Here is a 25,649-nt window from a genome sequence, read left to right on the forward strand (position 1 = left end):
GGGGTGCCATTAATTCTGTCCACCACTGTATATATATACCTAATATATCACATTTTTCAGTATATTCCCATATATTTTTGTTTCTTAAGGGATAGTTTTGACTGGATGCCAAAAATGTTTGCCACTGAACAGTTGCCACTTGACTGAAAAAAGAAGATAAACAATAACTACAGTGAATACAACTAATTTAGGACAAGATGATAAGAGACGCATATGCACTTTACTGACATTGACATACAGCTCAGTAAAAACAGTCAAGCTCTGTTAATCAGTCCTTGACTGAATAAATGATTGACTCTAATGTGTTAAATCAATAAAGACATGATGTTTGCCTGAATTTATTATTACTTATATACAGGTATATGCAGGAACAATGGATCACATAATTCAAACATTCGAGCAATACCTGTACAGGTTCCAACAGTTGAAACAAAACATCAAATTGCTGAACTGTAGTGTTACATTTAAACATCCCATAATACACTTAACATGTGTGATACTAAAGTGTAACTGAGTGTTTTCAGTGTGAATTTAAAAATTGGTGCAAATTGAACACATAAATTGCAACCCCATGATGATGCTATGAATCTACTTCTTTAGTTCAAGCAACCATTCAGTACAACAATTTAATCAGGCTACAACCACCATGAATTAAACACAAGAGGGTCCTGCCCTCTAACAATTATAAAATTAGAATTTAAAAAACAAATGGTTAAAAAAAAAAAAAAAAAAACAGCACAGCAATACACAGAAATAAAACAGAAACAGACCTTAAGCAACATTCACTGTCTTCATAAATGAAATTACTTGAGGATAGGTTTATTCTTGTTTGCTGATCAGACTAGAATACAGGAAAAATAAACACAGAATTGCTGCCTGTCTGAACAATTACTTGATGTAGAGTAGCCAGACTAAATGTGAGGTTTCTGTTTTCGAGAAAAAAAACTTAAATAAGAGGTGCTACAAAAGCAAGTCTGTATTTTCAAAATGTCAGATTTTCAATGAAGATTCAGGCAAAAGAAGTCACCCGAATGACTTCAGAGCTGGTGTGTACGAGCTTGACTGTCTCGGCATAAAGAGCGGATTTCACGAAAGAGGAGTGGAATGATGAAGAGCGCGCTGCACCCTGTCTGTGGATGAGAGAAAGACAAATGTTAAAGTCTCAGCTCAATGTCTTCTCAGCTTTCAGAACACTGACTTTAGAGTAGATGGCACATTTAAGGAGAAGATCATGCTCATTTACGCAGTGTTCAAATCGTTTACAAACTTAAAGATCCATGAAATGGTTTAATAAGCACAGTTTTCTTTCTTGTGTTGATGTATTTCCTATTGAAACAGGAAGTTTGGATTGTACACAGTAAAAAGATTGTGCCCTTCCTTTAGTTTTTTTTTTTAAGTATAGCCGATACGGTTTTGTTACATTACTATTATGAAGCATGATTTTCTGCTTGCTAGTTAGTGGTAAATGGTATTAAAGGGAGGTACATTCTTATTCTAGAGATCATTTGATTGGACACAATTCTGTGTGGTTCAGGATGAGTCATTCATATTTTTGGTCCATTTCCTGTTTTAATGATTCAGTCTGATGCTAATTACACAAATTACACTTCACCTTTAATTTGACAATTAAAAATGAGTCACTGTTCACTGAATAGTTTTTGTCTAATGAAAAGATGTGCCTTTAGTGCTTCACTGTTCCATTACAATTACCTACCATGACTATGAAGAAATAGAAGACGCACATCCATCCAAATTTGCTCTCAATAAGTGACACCAGGTACTACAAGACAGAGAAATTTTTAAAATTAGTACTTGTACATCAAGTTTTAGCAGCAAAAACACAACAACAATAATGGAACCTTTTTCACAGATTTTGATGACATTTCCTCAGTCAACAAATCTAGTATCAACTATATGTTTTTAATTTTTAATTAAATTTTTTTGAGAAAAAAGATTTCAGTTATTTCAAAGGTCTTTACAGCCTACAACAGCAAAAGAACCAAAACCCACAATGACACTGACCAAGCTTAAGCTTATATTAAATATAGAAGGATAAAAACGTCAAATTATTTCCATGTATTTTGCCACAAAATAACGTTTTATTATGTATGGAAAGCACATACTGTTTCTCCCACTCTCTCTCTCCCATTCAAATTCACACATACAGTAAGGACACACACTTGCACAGAAATGTGTTGTCAGTGCTGCTCTGATTATTTTATAAATAAAATAGTTTTGCAACTTAAAAGCTACACGTAATAACGGCGCTGTACTTGAAGCAAATAAACTTACAGTTTTGCTATTTGTAGAGACGCTGGTGCCGAACCGTTGAGATGCGCAGACTCTCAAGTAATTCAAACCCGCTTAATCTCTCTCTCTCACTCTCTTTAATAACTGCATTAGACTGCTATAAATGGCTCAAGCCTCTGTTACTAGCGAAATATTGACTCCCAGTCCATTTAATTATTAGAAAATAATTCACTTTACGCGGCCGTGTCCATTATTTTCTAATAATAATAATAATTCAACCTTGTCAGTAAATGACAAATAAAAAGAATTAACGCTGCTGTGCGGGTGTTTCTAATACAATGGCCGAGGGAGTGATGGCAAATTTGATATCTTTTTCTCTTCTGGCTGTTGTAATCAGTGTCTCTCTATTTTTTCTTCTCTTTTGGAAAGTCGTGGAAACGTAGTTTTTTTCTTTAGCTATTAGAGCAAAAGGGAAAAAATTATATTTGCTGTCCCTCCCATTCACCACTATAGAAGTTTACCCAACTATGGCGATTTCTGCTTCAGAGAACCCTGGAAATGTGAAAAGGGTCCATAATAATGAAAATAATGTATTTAAAAACAAAATAAATATCACACATAGAACTAAAATGCATATAATTTTGGCAGTGTGACATATTTCAGAGTGAAAAAGAAAATACAGTGGAATAGGGACTTGATTTTATTCCTTTTGCATTTGATTGGATTATGAGTGGAGGACTATGACATTATTGATTAATAATGTTTTGTACAAGTTATTAAAGCAGCATAAGGATTATTCTGGACTTCATGAGCCACATTAATACAGCAAGGTTCAATAAGTAGTATTATTATTATTATTTTTAAGACAGACTCTTCCTGCTCTCACCAGAGTTACCCATTGCGATTGCTCTTGTCTGCCTTGTTGCTCCTGCTGCTGCTGTTGCATTGGTTTGCGTCTGTAAGCTTCGTATATCTCTGTTTTTAATCATTATTTACTATCATTCCTTGTTGTTTATACTGCTAAACATAGCTTACTCAACATCACACATTAACCTGACATCGCTAGCTTCAATCTTAATCGTTATTGCTAGCACAATACGCTAGTAATTCGCTAGCCTGTTAGCGTGACATCCGTCCGCTCTATTTATTTTTTCTCGCACGCGCTCGCGCCTTTTACGAGTTCATCAAACAACTTAGGTGAGTAGGATCAGTCAACAAACATGGTAACAACATAATCAAGTTCCACATCTTGTTTCCATGTGATTTTTTAAATGAATTTCAAACCTGAACCAAACATATTTTTATTCAAAGATCAACAGTCTGTCATTAATCTTTAGTCTGCCACAAAAAATCAACATTAAAATCATGAACTCAAATGTCATTGTGAAAAAAAAAAAAAAAACAATGACTGTTGTACCAGTGCATAAATCAGACCTTTCAGGCTATAGCCTAACGCTAATAAGGCTTATGCCAAAATTATTATTAGCCTACAACTAAATTGTCGGTCATTAAATAAAAATAAAAAATAATTGTGTAGATGATTTGCTTTGTGTAACCCAACATCAGACATTAGGCCAAAGTATTTTTTTGCACACAGTGCCGCTAGCCTGGAAACGCAGGCAATCAACCACTTGGACCAATCAATCACTCCTTTACCACTGGCTGCTTGCACATTCACTGTCCCCGCGGCTGCTGCAACTTGCATATTCTACATTCGCGCCAACGGTATCTTTGTAGAACTTCAAAAAAAGAACTGCACGACGACTCAACCTCCACAGACAGTTTTTAATGTTTTATCAGACAATAACTACTCAATATTTTGCTTTAGTAGGCTATAATTTACAGGACAATTAGGGCCGGATTCGGAATATTCGGGACAAACGACAACCGTCTGGTCACCCTAGTCAGCACAGGATTTACATGTGATAAATGCAGGGAGATAGTAAAGCTGACGAGGAAGATTTCAGAACTAGAGACACGCATCCAAACTTTAATCTTTAATCTCTTTAACTTTAATTTTGAATTGTAGAAAGCAAAACAGTTCTATTTTGAAAATCAAATTAATCGAACGGTTTCCAACCCAAGAACATTATGGCAAACAATTAAATCTATAACTGGTGAAAACAAAATTAAAAACAGTTTACAAATATCCATAAATGGTACTCTTCTCACTGATCATGATAAAATTGCTAATTCTTTCAAAGAGTATTTTATTGCATCTGTACAAGAATTATCCTCTAGATTTACTGTTCCTCTGTTTCTCACATCAGTACCAGCAGCATCTCAGCAATTCTCTTTTTCTGAAATTGCACAAAATGATATAACTAATATTTTGTGTTCTTTGAACGCTTCTCATGCTTGTGATGTAAATAATTTAAACATGATTTTTCTTAAAACTCATGCCAGTACTCTTATACCACTTTTTCATCATTTAGTTAATCTGTGTATTAGGCCATCAGTATTTCCTGCCATGTGGAAAACGGCTCAGATCACCCCGATTTTTAAGTCTGATGATCCAACCAATGTCTCCAATTACCGCCCAATTGCAATTCTCCCAACTGTTTCCAAGTTACTTGAAAAAACATTATATAATCAACTAATCAATTACCTTGAAAACAATAACCTGCTCAGTGATTGCAAGCATGGCTTTCGACCCTTGCGGTCAACCATGTCGGCTTTGCTGCTTTTTACTGTGCAGATACGTGCGTCTTTAAATAAGGGTCAGGTTACCGGAGTTATATACATAGATTTTCGAAAAGCCTTCGATACAGTTAATCATCAAATTTTGTTAAATAAACTTATTTCTTTTCATTTGTCCTCCTCCGCAATAGATATGTTTATATCATATTTAAGTGACAGATCTCAGACTGTAAGAATCGGCTCAGTAACATCACAGCCACGAGTGTGTTCTATGGGAGTTCCACAGGGCAGCATTTTAGGTCCTTTATGTCCAAACCCTAACCAGAAAGTTAAACCAAAAGTTATTTGTTTATAGTAAAATTAGACCATATTTGTTGCTTTCTGTCTCTAAAACATATCTTCATGCCATCATGTCCACTCTGTCGTATTGTTTACCTGTTTGGTCACTCACAACAATTGAGATCCTTGAACCAGTAATAAGACTCTATAATAGAGCCTATAAGATCCACAACAGGCTTCCAGGCTGGACTCACCACTGTATTGCACTATCTTTGTGTAATGCCTTGACATTTCAGAATTATAAAATAAGCCATGGGAAAAACTTGTATTATCAAATGTTAAATGGACACACTTCAGCAGCACTGACTGCATTCGTTGGTTCCAAAACTCAGCTCAAGGTTCGAGCGCACTACGAGATCTGTTACAAATGGACTTCTGCCTTTACCGGCTTTTAGGAACTGCTATGGACAGAGATCTTTTTTCATGTGCTCACTAAAGCCTGGAATGAGATTCCACAACACATCAGAACTATAACATCAATAAGACTATTTAAAATAACATTTGCTCGCCATCTAATGGACAGGTATATCTGTGACCACTGAGATGGCTTCATGGCCTCCCCCTGATGCTCATTCTCTTGGTTTGTGTGTTTGTTGTTGTCTAGGAGTTTTGTTGTGTATGTGGTATTTATGTTCTGCAGAGCAGGAACCTGCTGAAAATCAGTCAGGCCCGATTGTCTTTAATCTTTTCCTGTTTAAAAATATAAATAAATAAATAATCGAGGTTAATTGTAAGAGTGCAAGGGCTTTAGATACTGCTTTGGATGCGACTAACTTAGTGAACTCTGTACATTGTTTGGTTCAGACTGTAGTAGAGCATGTGCAGCAGGGCAATTGGTTGACGGTGAGGCGCTGCAGTCGGGGGACAAAACACTGCTCTTCCGTCTACCGTCTAAGTGGTGTCCGCAAAATAATATAGAATTCATAGACAATTGGGAAAGTTTTTGGGGCAGACCTGACCTGTTGGTATTCATCCCTCCTGGGATGGTGCTGCTCTTCTCTCTAGTAATATGGCACATAGTCTTAGAGCTCAAACATGAATTGGGGCTCAGGTCAGGATTAGACAGACTGGCTAAACCTACCGTCTACCAGCTGTCTCACGTCACCAAGGTCAAATAAATACCATCACATAGAGACTCTTTCACCTAGATATCATCATTTAGAGACTGGGTCTGTTCCCCGAATTAGGACATACAAAAAACTTCCAAACTTATCTAGGAGTAAAAATTTAATTGATGTTCAACAAATAAAAACAGATATAATACAAATGAGCAAATGATAAAGCTTGGGTTGCTGAATATTAGATCCCTTACTTCAAAAGCACTTATTCTTAATGATATGATTACAGACTATAATCTAGATGTACTGTGTTTGACAGAAACCTGTCTAAAACCAAACGATTACATTACTTTAAATGAGTCCACCCCCCAAGATTACTGTTATAAACATGAACCTCGAGTAAAAGGCAAAGGGGGAGGTGTTGCTGTAATTTTTAGTAATATTTTCAGAATTACTAATAAGTCTAGTTTCAAATATAATTATTTTGAAGTGTTTGTGCTTAATGTAGCAATATATAGTGTAAATGATAAATCACGTTTGAGATTTGTGCTGGCTACTGTATACAGGCCACCAGGGCACCATACAGACTTTATCAAAGAATTTGCTGAATTTCTATCAGAGTTAGTACTGGCTGCAGATGAAGTCCTAATTGTTGGTGATTTTAATATACATGTAGATATTGAAAAAGATGCATTGGGATTGGCATTTAAAGACATTCTTAACTCTATTGGAGTTAGACAACACGTGTCAGGACCTACTCATTGTCGTAATCATACCCTAGATCTAATATTATCACACGGAATCAACGTTGATGCCGTTGAAATTCTGCAGCAGAGCAATTACATCTCAGATCATTATCTAGTCTTGTGTAAACTTAATTTAGCCAAGGCTGCAACAAATATGTTAGACTTATCACTTCTGCCACTAAAGATTGCTTTATTAATAATCTTCCTGATCAGTTTCATCATCTCAGCATCCCAGATAGCTTAGAAGAACTCGATATTGCGACAGAAACTTTTAACTCTCTCTTTTCCAGCACTTTAGACACAGTTGCTCCGTTGCGCTTAAAGAAGATTAAAGAAAATAGTCCAACGCCGTGGTACAACGAGCACACTCAGGCCCTTAAGAGAGCAGTCAGAAAAATGGAGCGCAACTGGAAGAAAACAAAACTAGAGGTATTTCGCATTTCATGGAAAGAGAGCACGACTGCATACAGAGAGGCCTTAAAAGCTGCTAGATCTGCTTATCTTTCAACCCTATAAGAAGAAAATAAACAAAACCCTAGGTATGTATTTAAAACAGTGGCTAAACTAACGAAAAATAAAGCTTCATGCCCAGAAGTTTCCAAGCAACACAGCAGTAATGACTTTATGAACTTCTTCACTTATAAGATTGATAATATCAGGGAGAATATTATAACTATGCAACCGTCTACTACAGTATCGCATCAGGGAGTGCATTGTAGTCTCCCTAAGGAAAAATTCGATTCATTCATTGCTATAGAAGAGGAAGAATTTGCTAAAATTGCTTGTTAAATCATCTAAATCGACAACATGTTAGACCCTATACCGACTAAGCTACTGAAAGAGATGCTTCCAGAGGTCATAGATCCTCTTCTTAATATCATTAATTCATCTTTGTCATTAGGATATTTTGATCCTACAGAATTAGTCAATTACAGGTCGATCTCGAATCTACCTTTTCTGTCAAAGATACTAGAAAAGGCAGTATCTTCACAACTATGTTCCTTTTTAGAAAGAAATGATGTCTGTGAGATTTTTCAATCAGGATTTAGGCCGTACCATAGTACTGAGACTGCTCTCATTAGAGTCACAAATGATTTGCTTTTCTCATCCGATCGTGGTTGTATCTTTCTACTACTTAATTCTGAAAAAACAGAGATTCTAATTATTGCATAATTACTGGTTTAGCTCCCCAGTACTTCAGTGAGCTCTTAACGTATTATAGTCCTTCACGTCTATTGCAATCTCAAAATTCCGGACAGTTGATAATACCTAGAATATCAAAATCGACTGCTGGCGGTAAATCCTTTTCCTATTTAGCACCAAAACTTTGGAACAATCTTCCTAACATTGTCTGGGAAGCAGACACACTCTGTCAGTTCAAATCTAGACTAAAACTTCTCTTTGACCTAGCATACACGTAACACATTATAGACTTCTATAATTCAAAGTTAGGCTGCATAGTTTAGGTCAGCCGGAACCGGGAACACTCCCCATAAATCCTGATGTACTTGTTACATCATAAGAAGGGATGGCGTCTACGCTAATATTAGTCTCTGTTTATCCGAGGTATACCGCAGTCCGCCGGATCCAGATCCAATGAAGGACCTGCACCTGGACACGATGATAACACAGTCCTGAAGTGTTAACCAGTCCCTCCCTGTTTACTGAAGTCAGATGGATCCCGGCCATATCCAGATCAGATGGTGGACCTGCACCTGGACCCATCCATGACGCATCCCTGAAGTGCCAGCCTCATCAGCCCTGTGAAGGGCCTGATCGACACAACCAATCTGACTTCTGACCTGTAATGCGGCCTGGATCATAATCATACACTGTTCGCTCGTTGGCCAGAGGAGAACTGGCCCCTGACTGAGCCTGGGTTCTCCTAAGGTTTTTTTCTCCATTCTGTCACCTGATGGAGTTTTGGTTCCTTGCCACTGTTGCCTTGGTCTTTGGCTTGCTTAGTTGGGGACATTTAATAATCAACAATATTATTGATCTGCCTTACTTAGGGTGCACGATGACACAATTTTCTTCTAGAAACAAACTTTGTTGTATTATTTTCATGTTATCACTGTGAATTTGCATTGATGCAATCTGTATTATAAAAAGCGCTATATAAATAAAGGCGACTTGACTTGACTTTAAACTTCCATAAATAATCTGAGGTTTGACATCTCTAAGTTAATGGTTTAAAACCAAAGAGAACAATTTAAAGAATGCTTTTAGAAGATGCATTACCTGTCCCGCCGCAGCTCCAATGCTGCCTGTGCCGTCCACGATTCCTGTGACTGTGGCCAGAGCCTGTTGACTGTTCTGCAGCGCCTCCTGTCGGCCCAAATCTGCAGAGATTGCTGAACTGATCATGTTTGATGGGCCTCCAATAAGGAAACCTGAAATAAAATTATCCCGAAATATTCAATGGTAAATTCTTAGATAAGGATAACTGTTGACTGAGCTTAACATTTTTTATTTAATAGTTAAAAATTAAATAATTAAAAATTGTTTCAGTATATTATAATGTGTCACCTGTTGTTGCTAGAAGAGCTCCATTCACTATCTGGTCATTTGGAGAGTCTGAGCAAGCATTGAAAGAAATAAAAAAGTTACAAAAAACATTTATTCAGCTGTCATTTCTCAAATTAAGCAATAAAAGAAAGTGTCAGAAATGGTACTCAGATTCTCAAGACAATATGATTTAGTCTTCTCTAAACTTACGGCTGTATCCCACTAATGCTCCCATGGCCAGCAGCAAACTGACTACTAACACAGGAGCTCGCTTTCCCAAAAGATCGGAGATCAAGCCTTGTACTGTTCCTCCTAGAAGAGATGAGCAAAATCCTTAAACTGTGTTTGCAAACTACCTCAGGTCTAAAGGCGCCAAAGTATTTCTTCATTCTTTGCTTAGGGGTAAAACAAGGTTAAAAACAGCTGTGCTGTGTATTGAACCCATCGACAATACTACGGCACGGCACATGTAGAAATAAATAAATAAAACATCTAGGTGAACATCAGATTATGTGATGGTGTTTGATACCAGCCAATCAGAAAGATGAGATGCACCGATTACAATTTTCAAGGCAGATTCCGATTTTTCATTGAGTTTGACCTGCCGATACAGATTTTGATTTCATTTTTTCTAACCACTTTACAGCACACACAAATATTTATTTTATTATTATTATTATTATTATTAGTATTAGTATTAGTATTAGTATTTATTTATTTATTTATTTATTTATATATATATATATATATATATATATATATATATATATATATATATATATATATATATATATAAATAATAAAACACCACTTTTACCCAAACTGGTTAATAAAAACAAGTTTAAATGGATACATTCTCTATAAATATTTTTGTCTTCATTTTCTTTTCTGACATAGCCTACTCCTTGTTAAAACACACTATACATGCAAATTATGTGCATTTTTTTTAGTGAAATCATATTATATTTTGTCCATCAAAAGTGTGCTTTCACTTTAACTGAGCGTGAGCAGCGCTACAAAAATAGACTCGGCGTCGAAACCCTCCGCTTCACTGCTGCTCATGCGACGCTCCTGCTTGACGCTCACGCGCTGCTCCTGCTCGCGGTGTGAATGCACTCACTGAACATGCACGCCGAAAAAAATTTGCGCTGCTCACGCACCGCTCGCGATCTGAAACGGCCGTAATTCACAAGGTTTCCTACATGTGCGTTCTGTGTGCATGTGTGATGTTGATGTTGCGCGATGTTATTCATGCGGCGCCCGAGTGCATTTGAATCAGCATATGTCAGACTGAAAATCACGTGAAAATCGGCCAATTCTTGTCACTAGCCGATCAGTCAGATATCAGATAGGCTATGCAACAAATTATTATAATGTTTTTTCATAACAATACTCATATTAGCAAATATTTATTTTTTAACTTTTTTTAACTTTTTTTTTTTCCAACTTGCTGCGGCCCCCACTTTGAAAACCCCTGGTCTAGGTTACGACTGTAACCTGTTCCCTGAGAACAGGGAACAAGACACTTTGTCGTTAGCCATGCCTCAGTGATGCCTGCTGAACAGTCCCTTCAGACGAAAGGGGATGACATGTTCTCTAGACGCTCCTTTTATACTTCCGGGTCTATACTTCTAACACATGTGTCTGCTTCCCTGAACCATTTCATTTCATTGCTGCGTCAATTACAATAGTGTAAATTCTTCGTGCTTTAGTTATACATTGTCCGTGTTTTTTAGCGCATTGTTATGGAAAGAGTCATTCACAGCGTGACTCACACATTCTTACTAGCATGTTATTTAGATCAGGTTGACTTGGCCTTTACATCTTCACAAAATTATGTAAATGCACAATTCATACCACACAGAAAGATACCAAAAGATCAGTGTGTTACTATGTTACTACTGTATGATGTGCATTTTTTGTTTTGTGTTTACCATCAGTGACATAAATAAATAAAAAACTTGGTTAATAACCAGTTTCATCAGTAATTCCAATGATGAGATAAACACTGGTAACAGCAAACATCTTTCAGTTAGATGTGATGTTGTTTCTTTCAGAGTGATCAGAGAATGCTAAGGGGGAGATTTACTAAACAGGACAAATTAGCGTGAGAGCGCAATTCCAAAACAGCACAGATGGGAGTGGAAAGTTCTGCATGTGATCTGCTGAGGACATGCAAATTAAAGAACACAGACGCAGCTGGATCATTTCCATAATGACCACCGTAATCTACCAGGTAACGTCTGGTTTAAGACGTGCTTTTTTTGGGTGGCAAATAATGGCGCAAACACCAGTACATTGACAAGTGCAAAGCTTAGTAAATCACCTTGCGCGATTCATTTAAATACTCTCCTCCCTTAAATTTTGCGCCTGAAAAAGTGAAAGTCCTACAAATGCATATGTAATAAGATCGGCCGCAAAAATAACTGTGTCCACTGTTACTGTTAGTAAATCTGGCCCTAAAACTTGATTGGTAACATCTGTTTAGGACCAAACTGGGTACTCACCAACAATTCCTCCCACATCATACCACACAGATAGTCGGTCGGCCTGAACTTCCTTCCAGCCGAAGTTATTGCTGAGATAAAATGGCAGCCAGAAGAAGAAAGAGTAGTTGACCAGCTTCAGACATGCATAAGCCAGGGAATACTGCAAGAGACAGACAATAAATACATTTCAAATCTAGTCGACAATAATGGATAAGGATAAGTAAGGAAGTGTTTAAATGGACACAGACGGGAAGGACTCCAGGCAGGCAGAAGGCCTGTAGGAAGCCGATGGCTTTGGGCTGTGGTTCAGGTTCCTCTTCCTGCTGCTGAATGGATGAGTATTCCTCACATAACTCATCTTCATCATCACTCATCAGAGGACGCTGACTGTCTGAGTCTCTTGTCATTGATCTCAGACCTGTCTCAGAGGGGTCACTTAGTCCTTAAAAAGAGACCAACAGATGAGAACACTCTTTTACATCAAGTTCAATATTGCAGGGGGCCCATTTGTGGGATCAACGCAAAAAAAAATTTCTACTAGCCCCGCCACCAAAAATAAAACCTTGTATTTGAATAAATAAGGTTGTTACGACAACAGAATATTAGATACCAGTGAAATTTCATTATTCTCCATTCCAATTTCAACACCATAGCAAAAACTATTAGCTTAACTAATATAAAGATAAAAAATATTAAAGACAAATAAACAGTCAGAAATAAAATAAGACCAAATAAACAAATAAGTCAATAGCACAAATAAATACAACAGAACATAGATACAAATTAAATAAATAGTGCTATAAGTTTTTCAGGTAGGTATTATTCAGTTATGAAATACTACATAAATTGAATAAAGTTGAAATGAATAAACAATGTGTATCTGTCTAATTTGGCTAGCTTGTAAGTGGCATTGATAGTGTTTGAGAGTTTGATTGGAGCCGAAAGTTGATTTAGTATGATAAACATTTGGATATGAATGAACGACTTGTGTCGTAATCTGTGCCTGATCAGACTGACACAGACACATGTCATTAATGTGAAAGATTTTTTTATGGATCTAATCTCTTTTATGGATCTATCACACTGCAAAAACACAAATAAGATGTGTGCTTTTGTTCACATGCCCAGAGCTGCTGCTGTTACATACAACTATGGGGTGCGTCTCAATCAGCTCCCAAGATAGTGTAAGATCGAAAAGTACATTATGATAAATACTTTTATTGTTACACATCCCTTCAACGTTTCAGCTGTAATTTAATTGTAAATGGTAGCAAGATTATGTTAACTACCTATCTATCAATGTTTGTTTATCCTGAAAAATTAATTAAATAACTGTTATAATACAGTTATTTAATTAAGATGTTATTTAATTAAATAACATCTTTCACATGTCATAATGTGTACTGAGTTGGCTTGCGCAATTTACAGTATGTCTCACGCATCAGAATTTCCATTAAGAGAACATAGCAAGCATCGATGCTCCCTGGTTTTCACCACTGTAAATACAAAAATCTGAAAGGCTATTTGAAAACTTGTACACACTGTGTGACTTCCTTTCATCTCTGTGACAAGTGCTTTGTGTGCCCGAGTAACCGAGGTAACCAGTGAATTTGCACTTTCATTCAGTCTGTCTAAAAAATTTTGCACATGCGAAATCAGAATGAATTTTCGTGCAAAACATTTTTGTAAGTGTGAAATGGCCTTAAAGGAGTAGTTCACTTCAGAATTATAATTTCCTGATAATTTACTCACCCACATATCATCCAAGATGTTCATGTCTTTCTTTCTTCAGTCGAAAAGAAATAAAGGTTTTTGAGGAAAACATTCCAGGATTTTTCTCCATATATTGGACTTCAACAGGGTCCAAACTGCAGTTTCAATGTAGCTTCAAAGGGCTCTACACGATCCCAGCCGAGGAATAAGAGTCTTATTTAGCCAAACCATCTGTCATTTTCAACAACCAAAAAACCACAAATGCTCGTCCTTCACGTTCCACGACTTCACACATTACGTAATCACGTTGGAAAGGTCAGGCGGTAACCTAACGTAGGCGGAAAATGTAGGGTAGGCCGAAAAACTTCATCTCATTTTCTCCTCCAACTTCAAAATTGTCCAACATCGTTGTTTTACCTTTTTTTTTTTTGTAAAGGGCAAATAAGTCTTTGCACGTTCGCTTTGTAAATTATAATTCTGAAGTGAACTAATCCTATAACTGTACATGGATGCAAGAAATAAAAGAGACATGAAACTGAAACACTGAGAAACAAAGAATCGGCAGCGTCCATAATGAACTTACCAATTTCTTTTGGGGATGTGAGCAGGCCAAAAAACACCACCACACCACCCGCAAACTGCACCACTGATGTCACGAGGAAAGCATACTGAAACACACATACACATTCAAAAACACACTTTTCAAGACTATATTGTTTGTATACACACCTAATGATCCCCCTCCTCTAAGCATAACCCTCACACAAACATTTATGAATTTTAGTATAATATAATATAATATAGATTAACTTTCACAGAAATCTTTTTGCATTTTGACATTTACATTAAGATGTTATTTAGCATGTTTCCTAAGCTGTTTTCCTCATGGGAACATTAATTGACGTGATCTAAAATGTAATGTACTGTGCTCTTACCTCATAGCCATACTTCAGGACACTGGAGGCAAGAAACGCACCCAGAATATTCCCCACGGATGCACATGCACTCCACAGTCCAAACACAAAGCCTCGGCTGGCAGATAGAAGATATGAAAAATGTATAAGCAAAATTACTGCCATAAGGAAACATACTGTTACATGTCTGTGAATTCCTTGAAATCAAAACACAGTTTCTCTCAATAATAAGCCTAAGAAAGGAGGCAAGTTTGCACTGGAGTAAAAACACACAGCACAGTGTCATTTCAACGCATTTAGCACCTAATTAAACTAGATCAAGGATGATAAGTTGCAGATATTTTTGCATAAAAATTCTGCATGTTTGCATGAAAGTCTGAAGTCATGCATAACATTTTTTTTTTAATAATCACGAATTTCTGGAATCATGTGTGTGTATTACCGGATGAGGTGAAATACTGACACCTACCCAGATTTCCCAAACCAGTTGCCCATGATGGCGACCACACAGGGCCAAACTGTAGATTGCAGCAGTCCATTTATCACCCACAAAACGCAATAAAAGTACACATTATAAAAGTGAAGCCATTCTGTCAAAGTGCCAAAAATAAATTCCTAAAGAGAAGAGAGGGTGAATGTAATTAAATAAAGACATGAATTTTTGTTCCCTTTCATAGGTTCGCTCGACACTGTGTCAGTAGCTGACGTTATGGGAACACCAACCAGGTGTGAGTGACAATTTTCTCATTGGCTGATGGTGATAGAGTTACACTCTAAAGCAGAAATCAGTGCTTTGAAAGGACATGTGCGTGCCATCACTCCACAGATTGTTCTTCTTAATGAAGGTTTATCTGCCCAGGCTTGGATGACAACAGTTCAACTGCTTTTTTGATCAACAATTTGATCAAACACTAAGGAGTTCTTCTGCAGCAACTTCATACTTCGATTCTCTGATTGGTGGAGATTCTTTGCAGAATCTTGGGTAATGTCGTTTTTTTACCAAGAATTTCATTGTAAAACATGATTATAAAAAAAAGTTGAAAATGTGGACTAACGACTTCAACAAAAGCATTTACCATTTATAAGTTGTTGTTACAAATCAATTCCACCATGGAGATAATGTATGGAAATTTTACCTCCGGAATCCAACTGTTGCACTATTGGCGCATTGATTCTATATCAATTCAAGCAATTGTACCACCTGGTGGGTGTTTCCATAGCACCATCTAATATTCAGGGAACAAGGGCTCCAAACGTAACCGAGAGCTTTTCTTTGCTTTATACTTAATGCATTCAGCTCAACTTAATAAAATATTAGATTAATCACAATTAAATATTTGAATTGTTTCACAGCTCTAATTACAGTATACCAACCGTGATTGCTGATCCACATAAACCAAATGACAGAACATAGCGGAGGTTGAACCGATCGCCCATCACCCCACTGATATACAAACCCTGAAGGAAAAGCAAACAAATCACTGTCACATAAGGATGTGTGCAATCCTCTACGACAATATCACAATTATTGTTTTATATGCGATTTGACATTATCAAGTCTCACTCACTTTTCAAAAACCAAACAAAAACTGCTTGATGCAGCTTAGCAGGATATGCTAGTGCACAACTGATAAGGATTTTTTGATGGCCGATGACAATATAAAGTCGATATAGATGATATCACACTGTTTAATCCAAAGATACTATTTGAATAAAAAATTCAAAGAAAATAATATTATTATATAATATTAATATTAGTTAGTCAGCTTTTAAACAATGACTTTTAGAGATTTTTTTCTCCATCCAGTTAGACCTAAAGATTTTGCTGTTGTAATGGATTCAATCCTCTGGAAAGTATAGATCCCTCTGAGAAATACATTACAGGAGGAAGATCTAAATTTTACAGATATCATGGGTAACATATTTCTACAATACAAATATTTTACAAAATAGAGTCTCAAATAATTGCATTACAAATATATTTAATGATATTGTTTATCCTCCAGCTCGCCTTTTCTGGTCATCTGTGTTTAAAGATGTAAATTGGCATAATGCCAATTTATGAATAAATTTTAAAGTAATAACAAAGTAAAATAAGTCTCTTTTGAAATAATCCATAGAATAGATCCAATAAAACGTGCTGGAACGCTTTAAATTAGATTACTCTTGTAATTTCTGTAAAGGTGAAAAGGAAACTATTTTTCATTTATTTTTCCATTGCATACATACAAAAATATTTTGGATTGATGTGGAGCATTTAATTAATGAAAAATTGAACACTGATTTGCAGCTGAGTGGATTTGACATAATGATACACTTCAATGATCATGGGATTGAGAAAGATAAGGCACACTTCATACAATTGTTAATATTAATTAATTCATAAAATGAAATGGTCTGACTCCAAACCTAACTTTTCTTACTTTAAAAATGATTTCAAGCTTTATTGTTCTGTTTTGTGTAATTGCACAAGTAAAAAGTGCAATTACACAAAACAGAAAAAAATACAGAAACAAAACAGTAAAAAGTGCAAACACACAAAATATTACTGTTTTTAACTTACCACAGCATAAGAGAAGAGAAAGATTGAGTCCAGAGCACCCAAAAACAAAGTGGCCTCCCCCACATCAGCAAACAGTTTGTTATCCTCCCATGTCTACAAAAGTAAAACAAAAAATAAGTGAGTAGCATTATTATTATAAATTAATATTAAAAACTGAAAAGTCTGCATTGGACTTTTCCAATGCTTTGTACAACTATATTGCAAGTTGTGAGAATGTTAGTTTGTATTTTTGCCAAACAGAAAGAATAAAGTGTGTACTGACTTAATGCTTGACCATGTGTTGCCCTTTCACAGACTCATCGCCTTTTTCACAAAAGTATTCATGTGAAATATAATATTGATACAGTACTGTGAGGCATTCAAAAGACAAGCATCAATACAGTGTTGTGTCATCCCTACCTGGCAGAGCACATTTTCTCCAAAGCACACAGTAAAGTTAACAGATAAGACATGGACTACTTGGTTTTGAATAAGACTGTTAAACCATAACAAATGTGAAAGACCTTATACAGTTTCTGTGCATTACACTAATGGCTGCAATCTACTTCTCGAAAGTTGTTTTCTTCTGATTTTCTGTTTTTATATATATATTTTTTTTAATTGAATTAAGATTCAAATTTGAGTAATCAGTAACTCTTTTTTTCCGACAAAAACAAAATTACTGGAAATACTCATTACTAACATCATTATCTATCAGGCTAGGGAAAATGTTGCTTCTTTATATAGAAAGAAATCATTTGAAAAAAATGGGAAATGAAACAAGTAAGAGAAATTGGGAAGTATGTATTATATGCGTACCACTCCAGGAGACAAAGCTACAGCGCTGCCATTCTGCTGCAATCCTGACGGTGTCCATTGTGCTGAGATGCTCACTTTCACATTACTAAAAGTCTTACGTGACGAGTGAAGCAGGACATAGCTGGAGAGAGTGGGGAGAATAGACAGTATGAATGGAGATGAGTACATGTATTATGCAAGCTCATTAACACGATGTCCTTCATTTAGTTCTTCATGTATATGGGTCAACACATACACTTACTGTAACTCCTCAATGTTTTTCATTTCTGCATGATTATACATGAATCATTAGACTTTTCAAAACCACATGAAACCAACATTAATACAAAGCATGCATTTCTAAGAACTTGCCACGTGCGTTTTAAACTAGATTTTCCTTCTTTTTAAAACATTTTCCATTTCTTTATCGTGAACACTCTTATAGTTCTTTACAAAAGTATTCACACCCTTTCACTCTTTTCACATTTTGTCATGTTACACCAATAATGACAAGGCAAATTCCACATTACATTGCATAAGTATTCAAAGCCTTTCTTGTGGCACTTATTTTATCCAGTTAACTGGTGACAAATTGAATTAATTCACATGATTTGGAAAAACACACAACTGCCTACAAGTCACCGCTGAAACATCATTACAGAGCAAAAACCATGAGGTCAAAGGGACTACCTGCACAGTTCAGAAACAGATTTGGGAAAGACTACAACATTTTTTTAGGTAAAGGGTTCACATGAGCACAGACGGGCTCAATAATTCTTAAATGGAAGAGGTTTAAAATAACCAGGGCAGCATTTCCCAAAAACAATGTGAGCTAAGGTGATGATCATAGAGACCATTGTTATCACATATCTGGTCTTCAACTTGCCAATATGGGGCTTAGAATGGTGTGAGAAAAAAGTAATCTAGAGCATTTTAGCATAAGGTTGCAACATTACAAAATGTGGAAAAAAATGAAGGGGAATGAATACTTTGGCAAGTCACTGTACATCACTTACCCATATACTCAGTTGAGTGTGGAAGTGAGTGAATATTTTTTATTGTGATGTTGCTAATTTATAGCCAATCACTGCTAGGTTTCTGCATAACAGTTACTGTAGATTAATCATATAAAGGTCATAATTCTGTCAACCTGGCTAAAAAAAATTATTTTGAAATGTCTGGTTCTGGTAAAAGAAATACATAAGGAAAGTCATAATAATAAATCCCATAGATGAATATTTATTGTGTGTGTGTGTGGGGGGGGGGGGGGGATGCCTTTAGAAAAATGTCAGCATCATTAGTCAAGTCAAGTCAACTTCATTTATATAGCGCTTTTAAAAATATGGAATGTTTCAAAGCAGCTTTACAGTGATCATAGGAAATTACCGTAACAGATTGTTTAGGCTTTACAACAGCTCTAGGATAAAGTTATTGTCCAGCTAAAGTTAGTTTTGATTGATTGATTCACTTCCATTGCGAAGATCATTAGTTATTAACTTAGGGGCCGCTAACACAACACCATTCTAACAGGAAAACCCTTAACACGCTCCAGCCGCCCAATCCACACAAAACAGTGCCTGGTGTCTCGAGAATGCACTCCCTGAAATAGGTTCGAAGGTGCAAACGATTATCCGTTATCTCTGCGCAAACCTCAAAAATGCAGACGTCGCACACATGCGCATTACGTGTTCAGTCCAAAGGTATGCACGTTTGAATATATATGTGCGCAGGCGTGTTGTCCTTCTTTATAAATCAACCCTCAATAAACTACATGTCTGGCCTTAAAAATTTATAATACAGAATATTTTTGTCGCGTCTGCGTAGCCACGCAAACCGGAATTATCCCGACAACATTTTATCTGTACTGAGGTAAAGGGAGGGGAGGGAAGCATTCACAGGGGAGGGACTGGTTGACACTTCAGGACTGCGTTGTCCGTGTCCAGGCGCAGGTCCTTCATCAGATCTGGATACGGCCTGAATCCGGCGGACTGCGGTAAACCTCGGATAAACAGAGAGACTAATATTAGCGTAGACGCCATCCTTCTTATGATGTAACAAGTACATCAGGATTTATGGGGAGTGTTCCCGGTTCCGGCTGACCTAAACTATGCAGCCTAACATTGAATTATAGAAGTCTATAATGTGTTATGTGTATACTAGGCCAAAGAGATGAGTTTTTAGTCTAGCTTTGAACTGACAGAGTGTGTTTGCTTCCCGGACAATGTTAGAAAGATTGTTCCAAAGTTTTGGTGCTAAATAGGAAAAGGATCTACCGCCAGCAGTCGATTTTGATATTCTAGGTATTATTAACTGGCCGGAATTTTGAGATCGCAATAGACGTGAAGGACTATAAAGCGTTAAGAGCTTGCTCAAGTACTGCGGAGCTAAACCATTTACTGCTTTGTAAGCAATCAGCAATATTTTAAAAATTTTACTATGTTTAATAGGGACCCAATGCAGTGTTGACAGAACCAAGCTAATATGGTCATACTTTTTGGTTCTGGTAAGAACTCGAGCTGCTGCATTTTGGACCAGCTGTAGTTTGTTTATTAAGCGTGCCGGGCAACCACCCAGTAGAGCATTACAAAAATCTAGCCTTGATGTCATGAACACATGAACTAATTATTCGGCATTTTTCATTGAGAGCATATGATGCAATTTAGATATATTTTTAAGATGAAAAAATGTGGTTTTACAGATACTAGACACATGACTTTCAAATGAAAGATTGGTATCAAAGAGCACACTCAGGTTCCTAACCGACGACGAAGACTTGACAGAGCAGCCATCAAGTGTTAGACAGTATTCTAGGTTATTACGTGTGGAAGTTTTTTATCCAATAATTAGAATCCGTTTTTTCAGAATTAAGTAGTAGGAAATTGCTAGTCATCCAGTTTTTTATATCAGCTATGCATTCCGTTAATTTTGTGAAATGGTAAGTTTCGACAGGTTGTGAAGTAATATAGAGCTGCGTATCATCAGCATAACAGTGAAAACTAATGCCATGCTTCCTAATGATATCTCCCAAGGGTAGCGTACAGAGTGAACAGCAACGGTCCTAGTACTGAGCCTTGTGGTACGCCATACTGAACTTGTGATCGATAAGACATCTCTTCATTTACTGCTACAAACTGATAACGGTCAGAAAAGTATGATTTAAACCATGCTAATGCAATTCCACTAATGCCAACATAATTTTCGAGTCTATTTAAAAGAACGCTGTGGTCGATAGTGTCAAATGCAGCACTAAGATCGAGTAACACTAATATAGAGATACAACCACGATCGGATGATAATAAGAGCAAATCATTTGTTACTCTAATGAGAGCTGTCTCAGTACTATGATACGGTCTAAATCAGTGATCTCAAACTCAATTCCTGGAGGGCCACAGCTCTGCACAGTTTTGCTCCAACCCTAATCAAACACACCTGATCCAGCTAATCAAGGTCTTCAGGATTACTAGAAACTTCCTTGCAGGTGTGAGTTGGAGCTGGTTGGAGCTAAACTGTGCAGAGCTGTGGCCCTCCAGGAATTGAGTTTGAGATCACTGGTCTAAATCCTGATTTAAAATCCTCGAAGATATCATTTCTTTCTAAAAAGGAACATAGTTGTGAAGATACTGCCTTTTCTAGTATCCTTGATAGAAAAGGTAAATTCGAAATCGGCCTGTAATTGACTAATTCTGTAGGATCAAGTTGTGTTTTTAACAAGCGGTTTAATCATAGCCAGCTTAAAAGTTTTTGGTATGTATCCTAATGACAAAGATGAATTAATGATATTAAGAAGAGGATCTATGACCTCTGGAAGCATCGCTTTCAGTAGCTTAGTCGGTATAGGGTCTAACATGTTGTCGATTTAGATGATTTAACGAGTTTAGAAAATTCTTCCTCTCCTATAGCAATGAATGAATCGAATTTTTCCTTAGGAAGACTACAATGCACTCCCTGATGCGATACTGTAGTAGACGGTTGCATAGTTATAATTTTCTCCCTGATATTATCAATCTTATAATTGAAGAAGTTCATAAAGTCATTACTGCTGTGCTGCTTGCAAACATCTGGGCATGAAGCTTTATTTTTCATTAGTTTAGCCCCTGTTTCAAATAAATACCTAGGGTTTTGTTTATTTTCTTCTAATAGGGTTGAAAAATAAGCAGATCTAGCAGCTTTTAAGGCCTTTCTATATGCAATCGTGCTCTCTTTCCATGAAATGCAAAATACCTCTAGTTTTGTTTTCTTCCAGTTGCACTCCATTTATCTGGCTGCTCTCTTAAGGGCCCGAGTGTGCTCATTGTACCACGGCATTGGACTATTTTCTTGAATCTTCTTTAAGCGCAATGAGCAACTGTGTCTAAAGTGCTGGAAAAGAGAGATTTAAAAGTTTCTGTCGCAATATCGAGTTCTTCTAAGCTATCTGGGATGCTGAGATGATGAAACTGATCAGGAAGATTATTAATAAAGCAATCTTTAGTGGCAGAAGTGATAGGTCTAACATATTTGTAACACGGAGTGGGCTTTGCAGCCTTGGCTAAATGAAGTTTACACGAGAATAGATAATGATCTGAGATGTTATTTATTTTTAATCAGATGACTTTAGCAATCCTTTGTTGCATTACACGGCAATGGTGACAGTCCAAAAATGGGGAAAAAGCTCTTTTTGCATTTTCCCACCTCAAGTTTGCATGCTTATAACTAAAAAAATATAAAAGATATCTTCACATTTTATAGATCCTGGTTCTTAACAAACTCAAGATCCTAAGATTTAGAACTAGAAATATGGTCTCAGTGTGGCTCCATGAGAAAATTGTTAAATTGTCCACATTTTCAGTGATCAAAAACCATATGTGGGTCACTTTGCATACAGTTAAAAAAAAAAATTCCTTTTGAAGAGAAATGTCTGAAGAACAAATCATTTTGAAACTAGAAATGTTGTTTCCCTTTATCAAAACAATAACATAGAACGTAACTGTCTGAACACCTAGAATATTCTTTTTCCAAAGTTTACATGCCTGTAACTCAAGAAGTATTACAGATATCGCAATATCAATATAGATTCTGGTTCTTAAACTTTCCTTTTCTTTTCGCATCTTCATTTTTAAAGCCTAGGATTTGGGATACTCAATGTGGCTCTATTTACAAACTGTTGAATTTTACAAATTTTTAATGTGGTAATTTTGCACGCAGAAAATACTTTTTGAATATCTGAATAAGAACAACGTTAAAACTAGAAATGCACCTTTATTTATTCACATAGAAACAATAATGTCAATATCTTGATTTTTGAATCTATACATTGCATAAACAACAAGTTTAGCTGGTGCAATACTTCATTTTTGGATTTCAAGTATATCGAACAAGCTCTGGAAGGTATACCGGTAAATTATCCCTTGAATGTCTTTTCGTTTGAGGTGATATCAGTGATTCTGTTAAATATGCTCCTCAGCAGTGGATACTACTAAGTCTATGTGCACATTTTATAACAAGACGAAAATGTAATACTTAAACAATCCAGGTGAGGCAAATATTGGTTTATTGAATACACATGTGTGGGGAGAGAAAGCACACTCTCCTGTTTGCCATGAAACTAGTTTCAAGCATGTAGTTACGATACTGTGTATTTGAACTCTTAGAATATATCTATATTCAAATAAAGAAACTTATGAATACACTACTGAAAACTATTGAATACACTATTGTTAATTTAAGTGTATTTTGCCAGTCTGACAAGTATGTTCTTATGCAATCATTCTGATAAAAGGAAACAGGATACATTTCTAGTCTCTATTTGTTAGTCAGACATTCCTCTTTGAATACAAGTATTCGCTGTATGCAAAAGAAACAACTGATAAGAACCAACATCTAAAAGGATATTTAGATACCTTTAATATTTCTCAAAGTACAGGCATGCAAACTTCCGGGGGAACACAAAAAGTGCTTTTTCCCTTATAAAAGGTTACTAGCCGACCTACCAATTTCTGTATAAAAATAAAAATGATGATGCCATTTTTCTAAAGTCATTTTCACCCTCATATAATTTGGCTCCAAATCTGAAAATTGTAAAGTATTCAGTAAATATTGATCCATGGCATTTAATATTTTGGCTTTCGCCACTAACTTATTTCAATTTGTCTTTCTTCACCAAAAGTATTAACAAAATCATTTTAGCCAGGTATGTTTCTGAAATTTGGTTGATTTGACATGGAATGACCCATAACATTTTAAGTAATCAGAATACAGCTAGTTAAATGACACAGCACACAGAACTTTGCGCTACGTCATCTAAGATGGCAAACAAGACAGAGTTCAGTATACTTATTATGCACAATAAAACAGTGCCTGACACGTCACCAAATCATTCATGTAAAGGTCTTTTCATCCACTACAGATCCAGGGACCCCCACACAGACTTTCAGCCAACGCAGGTAGAAAATGTTATATTAATATTATAGAAAAGCTAGCAATATTAAAGCAATATTAAAGAAAAGCTAACGTTAGATACTCTCAGTAACGCAGGCAGAAACTGATTAACAGTTAAGTTAAGTTACCGTAGCAAGAACAGACCAGAAGGTGGTAGGAACAGGACAGCATACCTGAGGAAGGTGAGGAGGAAGGCTAGCAGTTGATGATAGGTGTAGAGGGGCCACATTATAAGGGTCTGGATCAAAAGGGGGAGGAAGAGAAGGGGCTGGAGTCTTCAGGACACTCTACTGGACCATCTACAAACACTAACGTTACACACCACACCACTGTCAAATCTATCCATCGACAGATTGATAGATCAATCGGATTATCAAGATAAATATTTACAGCCTTCCACAGATAACGTTACACTAATAGTAAGTAGCTATACTCACCAGTAATCATTTGCTGTAAATAAATCTCTGACTGGAAGATATTATCGTTAATGTTTTGAAATGCAACGTAAACGCGTTCAATCGTAAACACGGACGTCATCCGGAAGTTGCACGTTTCAAAATAAAAGTCACTCTAATACGGGTCAGAGCAGGGATCTTCTTATTATTATGGGGAAATACCAACCGCCTTTTTCTTTTAATTATTGCTCTCTTACACCTTTATAATACAACAAAATAAATAACAACAGTAATTATTAAAGTTAACAATAATAATAATAACATAATAATAGTTAAATGGAACATTTAACAATAGCAAACTCCATAACTTACAAAAAGAACATGGCTGAGAATTTACACATCCAATAAAGTGATAGGTTTGTAGGCTGTGCAATAGTACAAGTTTTTGTTTTGTTTAGTTTTTTGCTGACAAAAGATGAAACTGTAATCATGTAATGTTTTATCTTATTTAACAAAATAATAGGTTTCAAGTTTGAAAACTTATGTTTCTGAATATAGAATCTAAATAGAAAAATAATTAAGTTTATTATAAAGCAGCCACTTCTGCTTCAAAATATCCAAAAATAAGACTAGAATTTATCATTTAATGAATGTTTATTGGCAAAAGGCTGGAATCAGACCATCCGGTCCCCGCACTGTTTTACTTGCACTGTAAAAGAAAATCCTAATTTTACAGAAAATAACTGTGATTTTTTTTTTACATTAATTTTCTTTAAATTTTAAATTGTACTCAAAACTCTAAAATTATAAATAATATCATACAGTATTTTTTCTGTTTTC

At 36.1% G+C, this 25,649-nt stretch overlaps 1 protein-coding gene across 3 annotated transcripts; it reads right to left on the bottom strand.

Annotated features, from left to right (window-relative positions):
* Window positions 1–305: 305 nt before the first annotated feature.
* slc37a3 (solute carrier family 37 member 3) lies at window positions 306–24,989 on the bottom strand. 3 transcript variants are annotated; one of them, XM_084111413.1, is made up of 15 exons: window positions 24,852–24,989; window positions 24,588–24,722; window positions 18,019–18,139; window positions 17,221–17,313; window positions 16,032–16,115; window positions 15,127–15,272; window positions 14,679–14,775; window positions 14,327–14,411; window positions 12,279–12,472; window positions 12,049–12,190; window positions 9,752–9,853; window positions 9,563–9,610; window positions 9,275–9,426; window positions 1,715–1,780; window positions 306–1,130 (listed from the first exon to the last, which is right to left on the bottom strand). In XM_084111413.1, exons 2-15 carry the CDS (start codon window positions 24,641–24,643, stop codon window positions 1,038–1,040), a joined length of 1,479 nt encoding a protein of 492 aa, XP_083967539.1. In that variant the 5' UTR covers window positions 24,644–24,722; window positions 24,852–24,989; the 3' UTR covers window positions 306–1,037. The 3 variants fall into 3 exon arrangements, with proteins under 3 accessions (XP_083967539.1, XP_083967540.1, XP_083967541.1); XM_084111414.1 differs by having other exon boundaries at window positions 24,588–24,713; window positions 24,852–24,960; XM_084111415.1 differs by lacking the exon at window positions 24,588–24,722.
* Between the last annotated feature and the right edge of the window lie 660 nt (window positions 24,990–25,649).

The sequence above is a fragment of the Abramis brama genome, assembly GCF_963993115.1.
Source record: "Abramis brama genome assembly, chromosome: 4".
Lineage (NCBI taxonomy): Eukaryota > Metazoa > Chordata > Actinopteri > Cypriniformes > Leuciscidae > Abramis > Abramis brama.

What these genes read in the sequence shown, in the direction of transcription:
- slc37a3 (XM_084111413.1), bottom strand. Translation starts at nt 24,643, where the DNA reads ATGTGGCCCCTCTACACCTATCATCAACTGCTAGCCTTCCTCCTCACC. An exon ending in TAGCTTTGTCTCCTGGAGTG is followed by an intron (nt 17,314 to 18,018) that starts GTACGCATATAA and finishes TTACTTTTGTAG; the next exon opens with ACATGGGAGGATAACAAACT. An exon ending in AGCATTAGTGGGATACAGCC is followed by an intron (nt 9,611 to 9,751) that starts GTAAGTTTAGAG and finishes ATGCTTGCTCAG; the next exon opens with ACTCTCCAAATGACCAGATA.